Here is a 21,912-nt window from a genome sequence, read left to right on the forward strand (position 1 = left end):
CATTATTTCCGTTATCTCTGTGATGTATGTATCGTCTGTGTTCAATAGTATCATCTTGATTGTTCTTTTTGGTTTATTTTATTCAAATAAAAAAATTTAAACTGTTACCCTTCGAGAGGCTTTTTTGTCCTCTCACCAGGTCCTAATTGTGAATAAGAATTTGTTCTTAATTGACCTGCCTGGTTAAATAAAGGTTAAATAAAAATATTAAATAAAAGTCGTCATAGGAAAACGCTGATTTCCCTAGATCAGAACATACTGGGGGGACCCTAAGAATCATCCAGCCATTAGGTTGAATAGGTTCCAATATTCCATTCTAACAGTGAATAGATATAAAGAGGTTGCTTACCAATAAGGGCTTCAAAAACAAACAAATACCAGTGTTTGTTGTGTCTATCTACAAGAGAAGGCCAACCCACCCTATCATACATCTAGTTCTGATGGCCACAGGTTTTACCATTCCCTTGGATATGACTGTAGGTTATTAACCGTAGGTAGACTCCATCTTAAGTCATTAAATGTCATGTAATGTAGACTACGTTTCCATGTCACAAAAATGTCTTTATCCCGAAGTAGATGATGCAGTGATGCTGTTTTGTCCTGATGCTGGTGTACGAGTCCAGGGCAGCCAGTTGATGTACGGTGAGCTTTTTCACCAGACTCATTAAGGTAAAGGTTGCATCTTCTCACGTTGCATACTCCTTTAACACTTTGACTGCCACTCACGGCTTTTCTCGGATTTACAATAGTTACGTTGAAAGCCACTCACGAGATTTCTCAGATTTTTTATTTTTTTTAGCGATCTGAAATCATATTGCATCACGCGAGCCTACCCTAGCCTACCCAAAGGCCGCCGGCGATCAGATGTGAAAAAAGCACCCCCTATCGTCTCCCAGATGACATCAGGGATTTTGGAATAGACTCAATGAAAATGGATGGGGGAAAAAAATTATTCCAGTCCACATTTTCCAGTCCACTGATGCAGCCGGGGTTACCAGAGTTCATTCTGGAGACTCTGAGCCGCGGCAAGCATGAGATCTACTGTATACACGTTAGATCTATACACTTATCGATTTTTTCGAATGGTGATCAGGAATTAGAATATACCAGTTGGATACCATCTGATGTCAGGTAAGGAATCTATGTTATCAGTGTTAGGATAATCAGACTCGTTTTGATGAAGATATAAGCTTTTTTCTGATATGTGCTCCAGCGGTTTCACTGTAAAATCCATGAGGAAATGAAAACGGCTATTATCAGCACGCGCCTCGAATGTGCGTGCATGTACGTATAATATTGATCATCTAGCGTTAATTTGAAAACGATTCATAAATAGGCCGACAAATATCAACGTTCTGGAATATTCCAGTAAAAGACGATTATCACAGAATGGCCCAGAATGGGCTGTTTTTTTACCTCAAAACGGGTGCTTTTCAAAATGCTCTCAAACGGAAATGAAGCGATAAAAAACCAATCTGCCTTGACAGCACTGACTGGAAAATGATTCTTTGATAAGTGACGGGCAGATTAGACACATAGCTATAATTTAAAACATAGATTAGGCGATATTAACGTTAACATTAGCGCCGATGGTGGCATTCATGCACTAAGTCGTGCGCCCCCTGGTGGCACTGAAAGTGTTAACCCTTGTGTGGCGTTTGCGTTTTTCTTACTCACACAATATTTGCCGGTCTGGTGGACCCACAACATAATAGGGATTTTAAAACAATGAAGCCATGACAATTTATGTAGAAAATACAGATGTTAATTTTATCTCAATTACTCTGACAAGGCCCCTGTGTCAAACATCCTGAACATGGGATAATTAAACCCTTTCTGTTTTCCTAAGGGTTCAACTTTGGCTTTAAAGATGTCGTCTGGTGGTATAAAATGTACCGACTGTTTTTTTTATGGACACATTTAGCTGGAAACATGTGTATAAGGGTTACCACGGTTACTCTCAAAGTAGGTCTGAATGATATGGTCAACATAGTTTTCTATTAAACAAGGTTTTGTAAAAGAGTATATATACCTTTTGTTGTAATCAGATCAAAGTAATCCCTTTACATGTAATCCAATATCCCCCCCACCCTTATGGTTTAGATTCATGTCGGCCGTCTGGGCTGGTGTCAGACATTAGCCTGCTCTTAATAATACCCTGAGACAAAGTCTTTTCAGCCTGTGGTTTTTGTGCACTTCATTATATTCTGATGGAGTGGGATGTGGCCAGGACAACTCAGCAAGACCGACGGCTTCTCAGTTACAGTGGGTGACAATATTGTCACAAGGAAAGATGAAATTACCTACCTGGGTTCCATCCTAGAGGCTAATCTTTCCTGTGACAAAATGGCATCCAAGGTAATAAAAAAAAGTCAACCAACAAACAAGATTCTTGTACCGGATCTCCTCTCTGGTCAACAAGAATACCCTGAAGACTCTGGCAGGAGCACTCATTCAAGGGTACTACGACTATGCTTGCACCTCATGGTACCAAAGCACCTCAAAGGCGCTAAAAACAAGATTACAAACTCAAAACAAACTGGTCAAACTACTGCTTGACCTGACTCCTAGAACCCACCTCACCCCTGCCCACTTTGTCGTCTACTCTAAGCCATCCTAGGTTGTCAGAGTACAGCAACTTGCAATGGGCCTGGTCTACAAGATACACTACACGACCAAGGTACCCATGTACATGTCAAAATACTTCCCAAAGGTCAGTGAATACCACGATCACAACACCAGAGGGAGCTCCACAAATCATGTAAAACCCAGATTCGGCTCAAACAAGGGACTAAACACGTTTCGCAATTATGCCACATCAATGTGGAACGCCCTACCCAAAGCTGTAAAGGAATGTGAATCACTACCCACTTTCAAAACCACTCTCAAAGAACACCTACGGGAGACTGCAATTCGAAACTGGCCCCTGTAAATGTCCTAACCCAACCCCCTCCAATGTACAGTAAATGACCAAGTATGGTTGTCAATATTCCAATGTACAGTTTTGCTTGTACAGTTGTACAGTGTTCCCCACCCACCCCTCCTACCCAACCCCCCACAACACCCCACCCACCCAACCACCTCCAATGTATTCTGGTTTATTATGAGTTAATTGTATCAGATTTACAAAGCGTATTTCCCATCTATAGATCGAACTCTTCACAAATATACCCTACATAACAAAAAAAACATGGTAATCAGTAAACTGGGATTAAACTTTGAAAGTAACCTTCCAATCATATATGCATCAAAGCAAAACAACAACTCATGCCAACCATCATGGTCTCCTTCACAGGGGAACACCACCCACGTCAGGAATTACAATGTTATTTCCATGGCCTGAGAAAGTTCAATCAATATTGTGAAAGTGAGCTACTCTCTCCCAAAAGCCTGAAACCAGAGCAGTAAGACTCAAACTTGTGATGTCATAATATAATATAAATATTGGAGCTGCTCCATAGACAATGAATGGGACACTGATTTTGTGGAATCTTGAGTTTTTATACCCAAATGAGCTTTATTCTATTCTGTTCTCAGTTCTGAAACTGAACATGTACCTGTGTACTCAGAACATACCCCTGGGTGGGTATTTTTTATATTATTATATTCTTATTTTAGTCCTATTGACTACCTAAATGTTTATTGTTGTTCAATGCGAGCAATCTGTAGTGCCGAATTTCCCTCCGGATTATTAAAGGATTTCTATTCTATTCTAAACAGCTAGCCAGGGAACATGAACGGAGAGAGAGAAAGGGAGAGAGAGAGGAGAGCAAGATACACAAACACAGAGAGCGAGGGAGAGAGAGAGCGCAGAGCAAGAGACACAAACAGAGAGAAAGAGAGAGAGAGAGAGAGAGAGCGCAGAGCAAGAGACACAAACACAGAGAGAGAGAGCAGAGCAAGAGACACAAACACAGAGAGAGAGAGCACAGAGCAAAAGACACAAACACAGAAGAGAGAGAGAGAGAGAGAGAGAGAGAGAGAGAGAGAGAGAGAGAGAGAGAGAGAGAGAGAGAACCAATGAGAAAGGGAGATAGTGCAGAGCAAGAGACAGAGAGACAGACACATGTCCATGATAAGTAGAGTGGAAGAGCCGGGGAGAACAGTCCATGGCATGACAGCAGGGAGAAAATGTTACAGTATGATTCTGAAATTGGGCGTAGTTCCCCTTTATGACAGTATTTTTCACATTTTCAAAATATCTTATGATCACTGGCCATCAGAGAGTATCATTGCGTCGTGATGTCTGTACTCAAACGACCCTGCTATGAGAAGGTCTCATTGAGTCATGGTGTCCTACTCAAACGACCCTGCTATGAGAAGGTCTCATTGAGTCATGGTGTCCTACTCAAACGACCCTGCTATGAGAAGGTCTGATTGAGTCATGATAAATGGTAAATTTATATAGTGTTTTTATCCAAAGCGCTTTACAATTTTTGTTCCTCACATTCACCCATTCATGCACACACCGATGGCGGAGGCAACCATGCAAGGTGCCGACCTGCACATCGGGAGCAATTAGGGGTTAAGTGTCTTGCTCAAGGACACATTGACGTGCTGCCTGGGAATCGAACCGGGAACATTCTGACTACCAGGCGACCGCTCTACCTCCTGAGCCACCGTCTCCCCCGGTCACGATGTCTGTACTCAAACGACCCTGCCATCAGAAGGTCACATTGAGTCATGGTGTCCTACTCAATCAAACCTGCCATCAGAAGGTCTCATTGAGTCATGGTGTCCTAACTCAATTAGCCCTGCTATCAGAAGGTCTCATTGAGTCATGCTGTTCTACTCAATTAGCCCTGCCATCAGAAGGTCTCATTGAGTCATGGTGTCCTACTCAATTAGCCCTGCTATCAGAAGGTCTCATTGAGTCATGGTGTCCTACTCAATCAACCCTGCTATCAGAAGGTCTCATTGAGTCATGGTGTCCTACTCAATCAACCCTGCTATCAGAAGGTCTCATTGAGTCATGGTGTCCTACTCAATCAACCCTGCTATCAGAAGGTCTCATTGAGTCATGGTGTCCGACCTACTCTATCAAACCTGCGCTACCAGTGGCCAGTCTGTTGTTATTCCATAATTTCTTTACGTCCTGGTTTCTTAAACCAGGACCAAAACCATTTAGTTTTGAGAAAACAGAGTTTGTTTATAGTGCCGACATGTGGCCCCCTAGTGGTCAGTTATCGCAGCTTTAATTCCCGAGCTGAGGAGGAAGCCATCCGTGCCCAAGCACACGCTGGTGGTAACATGTTGATCTGATCCATATCTGGAAAACATGACTCAGGTTTACATTTGAGCTGCCTAAACAACACCATGGACTTCATCATCTAATATAATGACTCTGCGTGAAGCTAGTAAACATGTCTGTATGATTCATTCCTCAGAGCTGTCCTGTTAAAGGCCACAGGTGCATCATTAAAACCTAAACAAGTGTCTTTCATGGTTTCACCAGCAGCAGGTAGCAGTGAGAGACTACATTCCTTTAGAACTCAGGCTGGACGAGGCCTTGTAACGTCATGGGATGAACCCAAGGAATTCTATAAAACCTACAGGAATTCAAACTGCTCAGTAGGGCTGCTCGATGACAAAAATCATAATCATGATTAGTAAGATTGATATTGAAACCCCTATTAAACACGAGTTGATACTCATTGATTTGGGAACGTTGTATGACGACGACTGAAAGGCGTCCAAAGGCATCTTGTGCGTGTGTGCGAGAGAGAGAGACAGACAGAAAGAGAGAGCGAGACAGAGAGAGAGGGAGGGGAGAGAGAGACAGATAAAGAGAGAGGAGATAGAGGCAGATGCAGAGGGTAGAGAGAGGCAGGTAGTGAAAAATAGGCAGAGAGAGAGAGAGAGGGGCAAAGAGAGAGAAAGGCAGCGAGAAAGAGTCAGAGAGAGAGGCAGAGAGAGAGAGATAGAAAGAGAGAGAGAGAGAGAAAGGCAGCGAGAAAGAGTCAGAGAGAGAGAGAGAGAGAGAGAGAGAGAGGGGGGGGCAAAGAGAGAGAAAGGCAGTGAAAAAGAGTCAGAGAGAGAGAGTGCTCTAGCATGACTCACCATCTATGTTAATGGTTGGAGAGTAATGCAGCATATAACTGGAATCATGTGTATGTGAGTATCTGGGTGTGTGTGTGTGTGTGTGTGTGTGTGTGTGTGTGTGTGTGTGTATGTGTGAGTGTATGTGTGAGTATGTGTGCGTGTATGTGTGTGGGAGTGTTACCGCTGTGGTTTTAAAGGAACCTTCTGCCAAAAAAACAATGGCTATACATCACAATTTTATGAAATGTCATGAAGTCGCAATTACACGACTCTGCAGAGCCGTCCACTACACTGAACTCAAACTAAAGGTTCTCTCTCTCTCTCTCTCTCTCTCTCTCTCTCTCTCTCTCTCTCTCTCTCTCTCTCTCTCTCTCTCTCTCTCTCTCCCTCTCTCCCTCTCTCCCTCTCTCTCTCTCCCTCTCTCCCTCTCTCCCTCTCTCTCCCTCTCTCTCCCTCTCTCTCCCTCTCTCTCTCTCCCTCTCTCTCTCTCTCTCTCTCCCTCTCTCTCTCTCTCTCTCTCTGACACACGGGTGAAGGGAGCGCATAGGAACTCTTTGTTGGACAGACGCTCGATAAGACTCCCTCAGACTTATTCGGTCCATAGAGAATAATCCACACAGAATAACAAAAGCGGTGCTCATTCCTTGCACATTCGTCCACGCAACCTTTACATTTAGAAATGTAGCTGACGCTTTTATCCAAAGTACAACGAGTCGACACCAAGTGGCATTGTTCGTGTAGCCATGCTGAGGTTGAGTGATGAACGTGGTCACTCAGCTGCTGGAGTTGTGCCCTTCCTGCTGTCTTGTTGTACAAAACTTGTAAGTCGCTTTGGATAAAAGCGTCAGCTAAATGTAAATGAGTGCATAGTAGATAGTAATATAGACATAGTAAACCTTTAAAAACGAATTCTCTCAGGGCGGCTAGGTGGTGTAGTGGGCAAGGCACTCGCCACCAATGTGGAGATGCTGGGTTTTGCGTGTTCGAGCCCAGCGCTCCACATTGTTTTCAGTTTGGCTGGTCGTCCGTACTAATACAATTGGCTGTATTAGAGGGTGGGAAACTGATGGGTGGGGATCGGGCGTTGTGGACAGCGACTCCTACAGGTCGGTTGGTGCGCCTGCGCAGTAGAATCAGGAAGTGTCGGGGGCAGCGTGAGCCTCCCACGCGTTACTCCTCGCCACTGAGAGATCGAGCTGCGCAGGTGAAAAGATGCGACTGCTGTTACCTCAAGTACCGGAGGGGACTTGTGCTATGTATGACTTAGTCCACATTGCAGCCGGCTTGTGGGAGGCAAGAAACAGCGTTCGTGACAGGGGAGGGTTGAATTGGATGATACGAAATTGGGATGGGAGAAAAATATAGAAAATGGGAGAAAAAGTGGATAAAAAAAAAAAAACGTCCACGTTGGATAAGAAATAATGCTTGCTATGTGTTGATATATGAGAAATGTATCAACAACCGGTAATAAAGCTGTGTCTTATTACAGGTCACAGTGGAACAGTGATATCATGCTTTTCCAGTGTTTTAGCTACTCTACCACTGCACAGACATTTGGTATTTTCTTTCAAAGTGGTTACCAATGGTTACAGGCAGCCATGGTGGAATAAAGAGAACTAGAGTAACATTCCATGGCAGGCCTCTATTCGCCTCGTCTTGCCAGACGTATCTCTGCCCTGTGTTTTAACACAAGGTGGAAAAAACATTCAGAGTTGTTTATATTTCTCAAACCGATCACAGTCATCTAGGGTGGCACAAAGCAAGATAACATTGGGGGAGAAACCGTTTTCCATCCCGAGAGAGTAGGGATTTTGAAAATGGTAAAAGAGTAAATCAGCAAGTGGAAGGGGAGGTATAAAATGTGTTGAAATGTTCAGCCAATAGGATTCTTACACTGAAATGGTCAGCCAATGGGAGGCTTATACTGAAATGGTCAGTCAATGGGAGGCTTATACTGAAATGGTCAGCCAATAGGATTCTTACACTGAAATGGTCAGCCAATGTCATTACTACACTGAAATGGTCAGCCAATGGGAGGCTTATACTGAAATGGTCAGTCATTGGGAGGCTTATACTGAAATGGTCAGCCAATAGGATTCTTACACTGAAATGGTCAGCCAATGGGAGTCTTGCACTGAAATGGTCAGCCAATGGGAGTCTTGCACTGAAATGGTCAGCCATTGGGAGCCTTATACTGAAATGGTCAGCCAATGGGAGTCTTGCACTGAAATGGTCAGCCAATGGGAGTCTTGCACTGAAATGGTCAGCCATTGGGAGCCTTATACTGAAATGGTCAGCCAATGGGAGTCTTGCACTGAAATGGTCAGCCAATGGGAGGCTTACACATAAAGTAGAAGTAGAAAAAGGTTATGGTTCTTGTTTCACTTGGACTCCTTTATTCTTTTTTTTTCAGATGTAATAGCTGTGTGGCCACTTCACGTGTCTGGTAGACCCCTGTGTGGCCACTTCACGTGTCTGGTAGACCCCTGTGTGGCCACTTCACGTGTCTGGTAGACCCCTGTGTGGCCACTTCACGTGTCTGGTAGACCCCTGTGTGGCCACTTCACGTGTCTGGTAGACCCCTGTGTGGCCACGTCACGTGTCTGGTAGACCCCTGTGTGGCCACTTCACGTGTCTGGTAGACCCCTGTGTGGCCACTTCACGTGTCTGGTAGACCCCTAGCTGTGTGGCCACTTCACGTGTCTGGTAGACCCCTGTGTGGCCACTTCACGTGTCTGGTAGACCCCTGTGTGGCCACGTCACGTGTCTGGTAGACCCCTGTGTGGCCACTTCACGTGTCTGGTAGACCCCTGTGTGGCCACGTCACGTGTCTGGTAGACCCCTGTGTGGCCACTTCACGTGTCTGGTAGACCCCTGTGTGGCCACGTCACGTGTCTGGTAGACCCCTGTGTGGCCACGTCACGTGTCTGGTAGACCCCTGTGTGGCCACTTCACGTGTCTGGTAGACCCCTGTGTGGCCACTTCACGTGTCTGGTAGACCCCTGTGTGGCCACGTCACGTGTCTGGTAGACCCCTGTGCGAATTCAGCAAATGAAGTGGAATATTGTAAATTAACCACATCATTTTCCTTTCAACATGAATACCACAGACTAAGAACCATATACCTCCGTTTGAAGTTCAGACAAACAGTGTTTTCAGACCTAATTAACTAAAGATGGTATGTTGGAGAGTTGTGTTCATTTGTGGAAAAAGATGGCAGAGGCTGAGTAGTTTCAGGTGATGTACCCGTGTCAGAGATTTGGATTGACTTTACAACTGAATAAATACAGTGAGCTGTTCCAAAAAAAATATAAAAACAGACTAATACAGTTCTTCATATCAGGGGTTCAAAATACTATGGTCTGCTATTACTCCACCCTGTAACCCTGAGCTCCCAATTAAGCTGTCACAGTGGTGATATTAAACCTGAAGGAGCAATGGACTGATGACGCACCACAAATCATCAAACCATCTCTCTCAAATCAAAGTTTACTCATGCGACACAATTCCGACCACGCTTAGTAGCTTTTCAAAACAGTTGGCTATTGACAGTCACAAGTGGGCAAGTGCTCTACTGAAAATTTGTCTCTCAACCCAGAAACGTGGACTGGCAAATTCTTGTTTATTTTATCGCCATCTCCAAACGCCAAAACAAAGTGTTTAATTTGCAATGAGTGCATTGCGGTAGTTATATACATACATATATACATAATAATAATAATAATAAAAAAAAGAATAAAAAAAAAAAAATCTATTAGAAGAGAGAGTATATATATATATATGTACAATAATATCATTAACAAAATAAAAAATAGGAGTGAAACCATAAATACTACAAAAAAGGGGCATTATATATAAAAAAAAATGGAAAAGTCAAAATAGAGTAAGTAACAACAAAATCAAGATTTATTTATAAATAAATTATTATTATTATATCCAAATGTATACCCATTTATCTACATATATATATTCATATACCTACGCCTGTTTTTATACAAAATAATAATACTCAAGTAGCATATTTAAATATCCTTAATAATTATAACCAGTGGTGCAGTGCTGGTATAACGCGGTATAACGGCGTTTTACCTCGGTCACTGAGGCTGAAGTACGCGCAATCGCGCACGGATATGTTCCCGCGTGTACGCGCAGTCACGCACACAAAAATCCGCTGTTCCCATTCGTTGTAACTAAGTACCGGCTCGGCCCGCGGCCACCGTTTTTACATAACAAAAGCACAGGTAGAGTAGGCTGACCAAACGTCCTCTTTTGCCCGGACATGTCCTCTTTTCACGCCCTGTCCGGGGCGTCCGGGGGGGGTTTATTAATTCATCGAAATGTCCGGGGTTTCACTGTTTTTCAGTTTCAGTTTCAGTTTCACGGCCCTTTGCGAGCATCTGAAGGCTCGGGGCTGCATTTTTCGCAGAACATATAAATTACCGAATAAAGCGCTATTCGTTGCCGTTCGAATGCCATCTGGATCGCCAAAATCCGTGCCTCGGTTCTCGAGTTACATGCCGATATGTCAGGCATGCGACTTTTTACATGGCATTATCCAACCGGACTCCCGGAGAAGCATGCAGCTGCAGAGCCGCAGAGCCAGCGGCGCTCTCTGGGCCGCGCGCTGACGGCCGCGCTGTGAGGCAATAGTATCCAGCTGCAGGACGAGAGCACCAACACTCTCAGGACCGCAACACTTTAAGGACCCACACTTTAAGGACCCTCGCTTCCATTGGCTGATTTGGGTCACATGACCGTCCCACCCAATGGCTGAATTGGAGTATTGCACTGCGGGATTGATTGATTGATTGATTGATTGATTGAAAACTTTATTAACAGATTGCAGAATGGGTACAGTACAGCTAAATACATACAATTGTTAAAAAAAAAAAATCTGTGCCAAAAAAAACTGCATGCGCGCGCGCGTGCACATGCACGCGCACGCGCGTGGAGCGTTTGACCTACTGTCAATTTGCCACTGCACCACTGATTATAACCATAGCAGTGACAATAAGGTCCTAAGAACTAGAACTAGCAGCAGGGCTCCTGTGTCATTTCCGTATGATATAATCACTAACATTCTTGAGCATACGAGGTTCCTGTCTTATTCACAGTTATGTCCATTTAAGTATATTAGAATAGACCGTATGAAAGCCAACAATATCAACCCCCCTGGGTAGGGAACCAGGTCAAGCAGGGTAAAGTCAAATGAATAGCCTATGGCAGCCCTATTGGACTATATCAGATAAACAAAATAGAGATACAAATAAATGTATATATAAAAGAAAAAATTCATAATAATAATAATAAAAAATAATAATACAATTAAAAAATCTATTGGAAAAGAAAATATATATATATAATAATATCATTAACAAAAAAATATAAACTAGGAGTGAAAACATAAATTATAGTACAAAAAATATGTTAGATTATTTGACGGTAAATGCTTCCGAGAGGAATTGCTTGGCTTACTGCCGTTCGATTTTTTCTTTTTCAAAGACAATGGTTAAGTAAGGATAGTTTATGCTTGTAACGGATGGGGCTCCATCTAGGGCCGGGAGAGTGAGTGGTTTGTTGGCACGTTGGTCCGCTGTTGCACCGCAGATGATGTCCTCACACTGCATCGTGCATCAGGTGGTGATGTGCGCAAAACTAAGCGGAGAGCTTAAAACGACAACGGACAGTGTGATGGCTATAATTAATTTAATTCACTTCACATCAAGCTTCCAACATCGCTTATTCCGACAGCTACTTTCAGACATATCTGCTGAGCATCACAATCTGCTTTTGGACAATGACGTTAGGTGGCTGAGCAAAGGCAAAGCATTGAGTCGTTTCTGTGATCGCAGAGAGGAGGTCATCACAACTTTCCTCCGCAGTAGCAAGCACAACAAAGGTGAAACACACTTGAATCGAATGCTGAACGACCACTTCATGGCCGAAGTCTGCTTTCTGAGCGATATATTCCAACACGTGACACGAGTGACCTAAATTTGGGACAACGGGCAGAGACAAAACTCATTGATCTTCTGGAACAGACGCGCACCTTCCAAGTCAAACTGGGTCTTTTCACGACTGACTTGAGCACAGGCATGATGCTGCATTTTCCGAACCTACGCAAATGCATAGCATCACCAGAAATCACTGATGTGATGACACATTTCATTGCAAGGTTGAAAGAGAACTTTGCCGGTCTATTGGATGGACTTACTCTGCCCACAGAGGTGATGGGCTTTGCCAGATACCCATTCACTGTTGCAACAGAAGGGGACTTTTCCTCCAAAGCAAAGGAAGTGGTCCCTTCCATCGACAAGGGGAAATTCATACTCAAACTTGTCGACATGCAATCATCTGTAACCTTGGGACAGGAGCTTCACACTGAGGGGCATGCAGAGTTTTGGAGTGATGTCAACGTACACCAGTTCCCTAACGTTAAGAAGGTAGAGATCGTTGTGCTCAGTATGTTTGGATACAAAAAAAAACACGGCACAGTCTAACCCGTCCTGTTAAGGAGCTCACGATTCCTCAGAAAACCCCAAAATGTTGCGCAATTCAGAAATAGGTTGAAATGGAGATATTGGCCATTTTGAAATATGAGGTACTTTGAAATACCCAGTAACTAATAATCTATGACAAACCAATGCAAGTTCATGTTCAGGGATTTCCTAAATGGGTCAGAGGACCCCAGAGGGTGGAAATGTATTTTATTTTCATTACTTTTACAAAAAAATTGCCACTTCCGCCCCCACCTCACTCTCGTAAAAATAAGTCACCTGCCATAATGCTCCCCTTCACTCACAGCTCGGGCCGTGGTAGAGAGTGAGACATGATCATAATCAGGTTTTATGCACCAGTCTCCCAAACACATAGAGACAGCGTACATATGCTGAGCTATGGTAACTTTCGCGCACCTACCCCCTACCAGTGAATGCCTCTCACCTGGAAAGGGTGTTAGGTGGGGGAGGGGTTAGGTGGCAGCCAACAGCCCCTTTGAATCTCTGTAGCTCAAAATGGGCTATTGTGATATCATCTTTGTTAATAAGACATAGATTGAAAGGTATCAGCCCGATTTGTACAAGTGATGGCTTATTTATTTTTTTATCCACTTTTTCTTCTTATTTTTCTATTTTTCTTCCATCCCAATTTCGCGATTCCAATTCTTCCCTCCCCTGTCTTGAACGTTGCCAGACTATGCCTCCCACTGGTCGGCTGTCGTGAGGATAGAAGCCTTGCATCACGTGTCCCCTCCGGTACACGAGGAGGCAACCTGTCGCATCTTTTCACCAGACAGCTCAAACTCTGTGGCGAGGAGTAACGCATGGGAGGCTCACGCTGCCCCCGATACTTCCCGTTTCTGCTGTACAGGCGTCACCCAACCGACCTGTAGGAGTCGCTGTCTACAACGTCCAATCCCCACCCACCGGCTTTCCCACCCTCTAACACTGCCAATTGTGTTAGTATGACGACCGGCCAAGCCGGTAGCAATGCAGAGAGCTGGGCTCGATACCAGTATATCCTGCGTTAGTGGCGAGTGCCTTGCCCACTGCGCCACTCAGCCACCCTTGTGATGGCTTATTTTGAAGGTAATAACCTGTACTTTCATATAATCACAAAAATGTGCTTGCTTAACAAGACCCTATTATCTGTGCCTGGTCACATATGTGAATGTTATAAAACACTTTCAACAAGACGTTTGTATACCAGCTCTAGAATATCCCTTACAGCAAAACTGTTCACCTTTCTTAGAAGATAGAAACGTTGCAATGTATTTTGTATCATAAATGTCTGGATGAAACAGTACTGTATATCTGTATGTCATGTATGTCTTAAATGTCATGATGAATTGAAAATGGGGGACCAAGACGAAAGTATTTCTCTGGTCTGCATCCCCTTAACAATTGTTTGTATTGAGCCGTACTGTATTGTACCCATTCTGCAATCTGTTAAAAGTTTTCAATCAATCAATCAAGATTTTCCGCACATGAACTCAATAACAGTGAGTGCGTGCTTGTGCATATGCATGTGTGTGTGTTTGTGTTTTACATGGATGTGTGTGTATGTGTGTGGGTGCATACATAAGTGCTATGAGTCAAGAAAGTGACCATGAGTCAAGAAAGTGACCCCTCCCTTTGCCGTTGCCTTGGATCCAGTGGGAGCTGGAGGTGAACCTCGCTTTCTGAACCAACTGCACTTAAAATACATTAAATTACCAAATACCTCTGTGACAGCACAAGGTCGTTCCAAACGGCCCTTAACTACAAACCCACCCACACCCACACCCACACACACACACACACACAAATACAGCATGCACGTACACACAACCACACACACACACGGTTGATGGTCATATCTCATCGGGTCTTCCACCTGAGAGGGATCCAATGGCAGGCATGCATAAAGCTAGTAAATCTTAGAAAAGACACCCAAGACCCAATAGGAAGGGTGCTGGATCAAAACCATATGTGGGAATTGAAGCAGTCAAATATCATAATGTTTCACATAAACTCTACGCTCCTGAAATGCAAACTGTACTGGATACATACACATGGCACCTTGGAGCCCGAAAGTGGATGTTTTGCGAGGGGAAGAAATGTCATCTTCGTCGGTCGACGACTTCCGATGTGGTGGGTAATTTGCGGCTCTTACCTAAGTTCAATGACAAAGATCCGGTGTTTTTTTTTCTCTCTTTGAGAGAATTGCGGAGGCAAATAAATGGTCAGATTCGGATCAAACATTACTATTACAGTGTGTAATAGTATGACAAAAGCGCAGGAGGCATATGCGGCTTTAGGCAATGATAATCTATCCTATCTATCTGTCAGTTAAGGGTGTGGGAAAAGGGGGTTAATCAAACGCATATGGAGTTTGTGAGAGAGCCGACGAATAATTTGGTGTATGGCCTCGAATGTGAATGATTTTGAGAGTGTGATTTGGTCACCTTGGACCAGTTTAAAATCTCTCTGCCCAGCGGGGTTGCCACATACCTAAAAGCCGGCCCAGTGAATCTGTGCGTAAAGATGGGTATGGAAGGGCGCCTGCATGCTCCGTTTTTCTTTCTGGTAAGGGGGGTAAGGAGCGTCTGAGAAAGGAGAAAATGTGTGCCACTACTGTCATGAAGCAGGCCATTGGAAGTCAGACTGCCAAATGCTGAGGGCTAAGAGACAGCATGCGGGGGGCAGGTGTATAAAACCTGCAGCCCTCGCTGTGAGCATTTCTGGCCCTGTAGGAGGGTGGAAAAGTGGGCATATAGGATCTGGTGAGATTGGCGCATCCGGTGAGTCCTATTTAACTTTCATCACAGAAGGATTTGTAACTCCTTAAGTGCCTGTTAAGATTTTGAGAGATACAGGTTCTGTTAACTCCTATGTTTTGGAGTCTGTTTTGCCGTTTTCGGAGAAGACTGATGTTGGGGATAGAATCCTTATGAGGGGGATGGGGTTGGGGCGGCTACGTGGCGTAGTGGGCAAGGCGCTCGCCACGAAATCTGGAGACGCTGGGCTTGCCTGTTCGAGCCCAGCGATCCACATTTGCTTTCAGTTTAGCTGGTCGTTCATACTAATACACATTGGCCGTATTAGGGGGTGGGAAACTGATGGGTGGGGATCGGGCGTTGTGGACAGCGACTCCTACAGGTTGGTTGGTGCGCCTGCGCAGTAGAATCAGGAAGTGTCGAGGGCAGCGTGAGCCTCCCACGCGTTACTCCTCGCCACTGAGAGATCGAGCTGCGCAGGTGAAAAGATGCGACTGCTGTTACCTCAAGTACCGGAGGGGACTTGTGCTATGTATGACTTAGTCCACATTGCAGCCGGCTTGTGGGAGGCAAGAAACAGCGTTCGTGACAGGGGAGGGTTGAATTGGATGTTACGAAATTGGGATGGGAGAAAATAGAAAATGGGAGAAAAAGTGGATAAAAAAAAATGAGGGGGATGGGGTTGAGTATGTTGCCTGTCCCGGTACATAGGATGAAACTACAGTGTGACTTGGTGCAGGGGGAAGTTACTATTGGTGTGAGACCGGCGTTACCGGTGGAAGGAGTGGATATACTTTTGGGCAACGACTTGGCTGGCAGTCGTGTTTGAGCGAATGTGTCACCACCTCCAGTAGTCCCCCTCTCCTGCAGGCTCAGAACGTTTGGATCAAAGTGCGGTGCGCTTTCCCAAAGTTTTCCCTACATGCGGTCACGAGAGTCAAACTGAGTCTAAAGGAACAGATGAGGGGGTTGAGAATACTTTAAAGCAGGGGTAGGCAACCCTAGGCACGCGTGCCTGCATACGTTTTTTTTTTTTTTTTTTTTAAATATTATAGTGATGTTTTCAACAAACAGGGTATTTGTAGTTATGATGAAATATTAAAAAAAAATAATCTCACCGGTTCCACATATCTTTTTTACGCACAATTATTGTTATGTTTGAAGACTCACGGTGTTCCATTAAGGGTACCAATTGCACACCACAGATACCACAAATTTTTCTATGAAAGAGAGACATCGAGAGGTTTTGTATCAGATTTTTATCATCAATTACTAACGGCTTCGTATGAAACCCTCCACCTAGACTCTGTTTGGAGGAGGGATATACCAGACCTAGAAAAAGATTTTGATTGGCAAGAAGCCTGGGCAAATGTTCGACTTGCATCAAGGAACCCGGACCATCAACAAATCAATCTCAACTATATTCATAGGACATACTTGACTCCTATAAGACTGAACAGAATGGGTCTTAAACAAGACTCCAAATGCTCCTTATGTACAAATGGGGACGAGGGGACATTTATGCACATGTATTGGGACTGCCCACCAGTTAAGATATTCTGGGAAGAAGTGACCCAGCAATTATCAAATCTCTTAATTCTGAATATACCTGTACACCTAGGGCTGGGCGATATGGCCTAAATATGATATCACGATATTTTCTGACCTTTCGGCGATACACGATACGCATCACAATGTTTTTCTTTTTTCCCCCAAACAATTCATTATGAGGCTTACCAAGACAGTATTTGAGTTTGCAAGCTAACATTAAAGACAAAATAAAATACCCATGCATTTAGCATTTTTATATTAGATTTAGATTATGGATTATTAGATTATATATTGCATATATTTAGCAATGAGATATTATATGATTTAGATATGAAATATGATGAATTGAAAATGGGGGACCCTGATGTAAACAAGACCAAAGTCTTTCTCTGGTCTGCATCCTCCAGTCCACTGTTGTTGTATTGAGCTGTACTGTGTATTGTACCCATGCTGCAATCTGTTAATAACATTTTCATTCATTCAGACGGCAAACAGAATCATTTTGATTGACAGTCGAATCTGCCAATTACGTCACACCGCTTGCACCCGCCCTGCTGTTCTTAGCACCAATCGGCAAGCGCGTATTAATTTTTTACTTCCGCCATTGGAGAGCTCAATGACAACAACAATGGTAGCGGTAGCTCCCCGCGGCCGACGTTTAGCTTTTAGCTCCGCAGGATGACTAAACGACTGGAGGCATAATGATTTTACTGCAACGGATGTTATAATAAAAGCCTTTCCATACATCTGTCTGATTGAAAACCTTATTAACAGACCGCAGAATGGGCACAACTGAGTAAGCACGGGCTGAGATATGAACGACTAATGCTTGCTATATCTAGGTCGACCTCGGACGTTGCTATGTAAATACGCTGATGTTATTGAACGTGTAACTATATAACGTTAATGCCACAAAACGAATGCCTTTGTTATCATAAGTAGTAACTTTGATGCAGTAGTGTGTGTGTGGGGCGGCGCTGTTCAAAAGTTTCAACGTGTGGACCAGATTGACGCGACACAATCCTCTTGGTCAAAACATCACGATATCCACGATACGTTTAAAAAGTGTATCGTTAATGAACTGTACCCGATATTTATATAATATCGTCATATCGCCCAGCCCTAACCTGTAGCCTATGCCTGATATGTGGTGCGAAATTTGCGAACAACGATTAGTCATTTTGATTACTGTAGTTTGCCTGGTATGTAGCCTTGGTTAGTGGCTGCCCCACCAATGTTTTACATATAAAAACGCCACTGTGCGTGCGTGCGTGCACTGTATGTGTGTGTGGGGGCCTCCACAAGAGTCTGGCCCAGAGGCCTCTGAATTCTTAATCTGGCCTTGTGTGTGGGTATGCGAGTGTGTGTGTCCTCAGCACTAAACTAAAACAGACAGTTGCCCAGAATGAGATGGGAGTTTAGTTACAGCCCAGAATCTCCAGAGTTACCTACGGTTTAGTTGTTTTTATACTGCAGCTACAATGATGTAGTGCGTGTGTGCACGTGTATTTGTACATGTGTGTGTTAACCTTCATGTCATTGGTCTCTCTCCCTCTCCCTCTCCCCCTCCCTCTCCCTCTCCCTCTCCCTCTCCCCCTCTCTCCCTCTCTGAGTGAATCCAGGTGGACTCAAAATCAAGGAAACCAATCTGGACAAATTAAAGAATTAAGGGTGCTATGGGAAGCAATTTACATGTAATAATCACATTATATTGCCAATGTGTGAGTGGATTGTATATAACAGCATGTGGACTGATTTATATGTAAAGGAGGGTTTTGCTGGGAGGTTTAAACCGAGGGTCTTACAGGGTTAATGCTCCCGGGTGCCTCTCTCTCTGTGAAGCTCAACAAGGACATTAACACAGAATAACTGCTACATTTTAAATACCAAAATGTAAGATATACCTGTCCTAAGTTAGAAGCGTTTCATCTTCCAAAAAACAGTACTCTGTCTATTATGGATTATGTATTTTAGCTTTTAGGTTTTAATTTCACTGTAATCTTCCTTGTTGATCATGCCAACTGCAGTTCACATAAGGGCCACCAGTGTCATTAATTAGAAGGAATTTATGATCATTCCAAATAGCACCTTTAATTGAGTAGCCTACATCTACAGTAGTTGACTACAGTACACAGTTTACTACGGTATATGTACAGTACAGTTTACTATAGTGCATCTACAGTACATTTAGTTACTACAGTACACCTACTGTACACTGAGTTTACTACAGTACATCTAAAGTACACAAGGTTTACTACAATACATCCAGTGTTTACTACAGTACATCTACTGTACACATGATTTACTACAATACATCTACAGAACACAGTGTACTACAGTACACATGGTTTACTCCAGTAAGTTACATCTACATTACACACAGTTTACTACAGTGCACCTACAGTACACATGGTTTACTACAATACATCTACAGAACACAGTATACTACAGTACATCTATGGTACACAGTTTATTACAGTACATCCACAGTACACATAGTTTACTACAGTACACAGTGAGATCATGTGAGATTGTCTAGGGGTAAACTGGGTTGAGGACGCTACACCCTCCCGTCATTGCTGGGAATCGAACCAGTGCTTTCTGGCTGGCTTGTCTTTCAAAACGTATGCCAGTAGAAGACTATGCCATCTATTACAGACTTAGCTCTATCCAGATGTAAACACACACACACACACGTCTGTTAATGGTGCATGACCTGGTTTGCAACGGTCTAGAAAATTACCTCTCTTGACTTCCCTCTCGCACGGACTTCTGCCAGAGGAAGTGGTTGGAGTTTGAAAACATAGATTTTGATCACATCTGAATAATACAGCAACTGATCTGATTATCGTTCAAATACTCATCGCATGTTTGACAGGTGATTATTTGATGAAAGGATTCAAATTTCTTGAAGCAGAAGTCCCACCCTAAAAACACTTTCCAAGCTGTTAAGGGAAAGCAACTGGCAAAGTACTTAACATGGCTGGCTCTATTTAACAGTTTGGTCTTGTGTTTAGCTGCAACCTGCAATGAACTAGTGAAAACCCTTCAAACTTGTTTAGTCTTCTTTTATATTATTTCTTCAGAGTTATGTTAGAATAGCAGTTGCATTAAATGTGCACATGGACAAATATGAAGGACAAGAATTCAAAATGTTGGACATGAAGAGAAGCTTGGAGAATCTCCTTTGGGGGGTATCTCCGTCTCTGGAGGGGGGGCTTATCCAGTGGGAGGGCTGATCCCCCTCCAAACCGCCAACCGGGGAAAGAGTGTGAACCATATAACCATTTATATTCATGTAATTTTTTCTTATTGTGTTGTTAGTTTTATTAGTTTAGGTTTTGTAGATACAGTACTGAATTCTGCCATCTTTTTTATAATGTAGATTTCTCCACCATTTTTCATCGTATTGCAACACCGTTTTTTGCAAGACATTCACAGAAAGGTAGAGAAACTAACTGTGTTCTGTTTTATGGCAATAACATTCAGGTTTGTGGGAGATAATCCCAAAAAATAAGTGAAATAAAAAAGTAAATCCAGAAGTCAAATGATTGACAGGGGCTGGCATGAGCTGGGTATGGTAGTTTTTCGAAATTCGAAAAAGACTACACTCACAAAAGACTACACTCACTTTTGGCTGCGCCACTTCCTCCTGTCAATATGCGCCGGTTTCCGACTCAATGCCCTGAGATTTCTATAATCTTATATTTCACTAACAGTTAAAATCATTGGTAAACAAACGTAATGCTGAAAATATACACTTTTACTGTATATCTCTGGCTTAAGAGGTTAAAACCCTGTGAGGCCCAAATTAAAAAGACATTAGCAACTTCAGAGGCCAGAGGGTGGGACATATAAACACATCAAATAGCATTGTGAGGCTGAACAACAGGACCAATTGACTATACATGTGCTTAACATTTTTTAAATAAAATATATATATTTTTTTAAATGGCTAAAAGTGATTTTGTAATTTTGCAACCGTGGGTCTCACAGGGTACTTTTAACCCTGTGAGGCCCAAATAAAAAATACATTAGCAACTTCAGAGGCCAGAGGGTGAGACCTATAAACACATGAAGGGTGCCGTGACTGAAAAAAAAAAGTTGAGAAACGCTGGTATATGGTGTGGCTCTTTGTGGTACCACAGTAATTTTGTGGCTCTTAGTCTCTGACTGGTTGGCCACCCCTGCTATAGAGGGAGACGATAGCATATTAAGCTAACAGGCAGAGTCCAACGATGCTGAAAGTACCAAGACAGGCCTAAAGAGGGAGACGATAGCACATTAACCTACAAGGCAGAGTCCCAACAATGCTGAAAGTACCAAGACAGGCCTATAGAGGGAGACGATAGCACATTAACCTACCAGGAAGAGTCCAACGATGCTGAAAGTATCAAGACAGGCCTATAGGGGAGACGATAGCACATTAACCTACCAGGAAGAGTCCAACGATGCTGAAAGTATCAAGACAGGCCTATAGAGGGAGACGATAGCACATTAACCTACCAGGAAGAGTCCAACGATGCTGAAAGTACCAAGATATAGAGGGAGGCGATGGCTTACTAACCTGCCAGACAGAGCACAAAGATATTGAAAGTACCATGACAGAACTATATAGAGAGACAATAGTTCACTAACCTGCCAGGCAGAGTCCAAAGATACTGAGAAGTACCAGGATGTAGAGGGACACAATGGCATACTTGATGGCCGACAAGGAGTTCAGATGGCTGCAGCACTGGTCCTGCTTCCTGCGCCGTTTGCCAGAATCTGAACAGAGAGAACAGAGATTAAGATTACATTTAAATGTAACGCTGCACTATGGAAGATGGACACCCTGTGGCCATGGGAGGTTACTGTAATATGTTTAAACATGGAGGATAAGAGAAAACAGCAATTTCACATTTTATCAAGCAAGGTCAAGTTTGGCCACTGTTTTACATTTTCATTGTTCACATGTCATGCTCTAGAAAGGAGACCACATCCTTCTATGGATTTCCTGGTTTATTTTGTGGAAGACAGCCCTTTTCTTGAATCTTGTTTTTCAATCACCTTTTTAACAGAAG

The 21,912-nt window shown here is 43.4% G+C and overlaps 1 protein-coding gene across 1 annotated transcript in view; it reads right to left on the reverse strand.

Annotated features, from left to right (window-relative positions):
• The window catches only part of scara5 (scavenger receptor class A, member 5 (putative)), a gene marked incomplete at its 3' end in the record, with an annotated part of 446,945 nt that overhangs the window by 367,422 nt on the left and 57,611 nt on the right, over positions 1-21,912 (reverse strand). Inside the window, exon 3 of the mRNA XM_084314185.1 lies at positions 21,488-21,616. Coding sequence (XP_084170311.1) covers positions 21,488-21,616 — 129 coding nt within the window. The remainder of the gene's footprint in view (positions 1-21,487; positions 21,617-21,912) is intronic.

Source organism: Notolepis coatsorum (genome assembly GCF_963971535.1).
Source record: "Notolepis coatsorum genome assembly, chromosome: 5".
Classification (NCBI taxonomy): Eukaryota; Metazoa; Chordata; class Actinopteri; order Aulopiformes; family Paralepididae; genus Notolepis; species Notolepis coatsorum.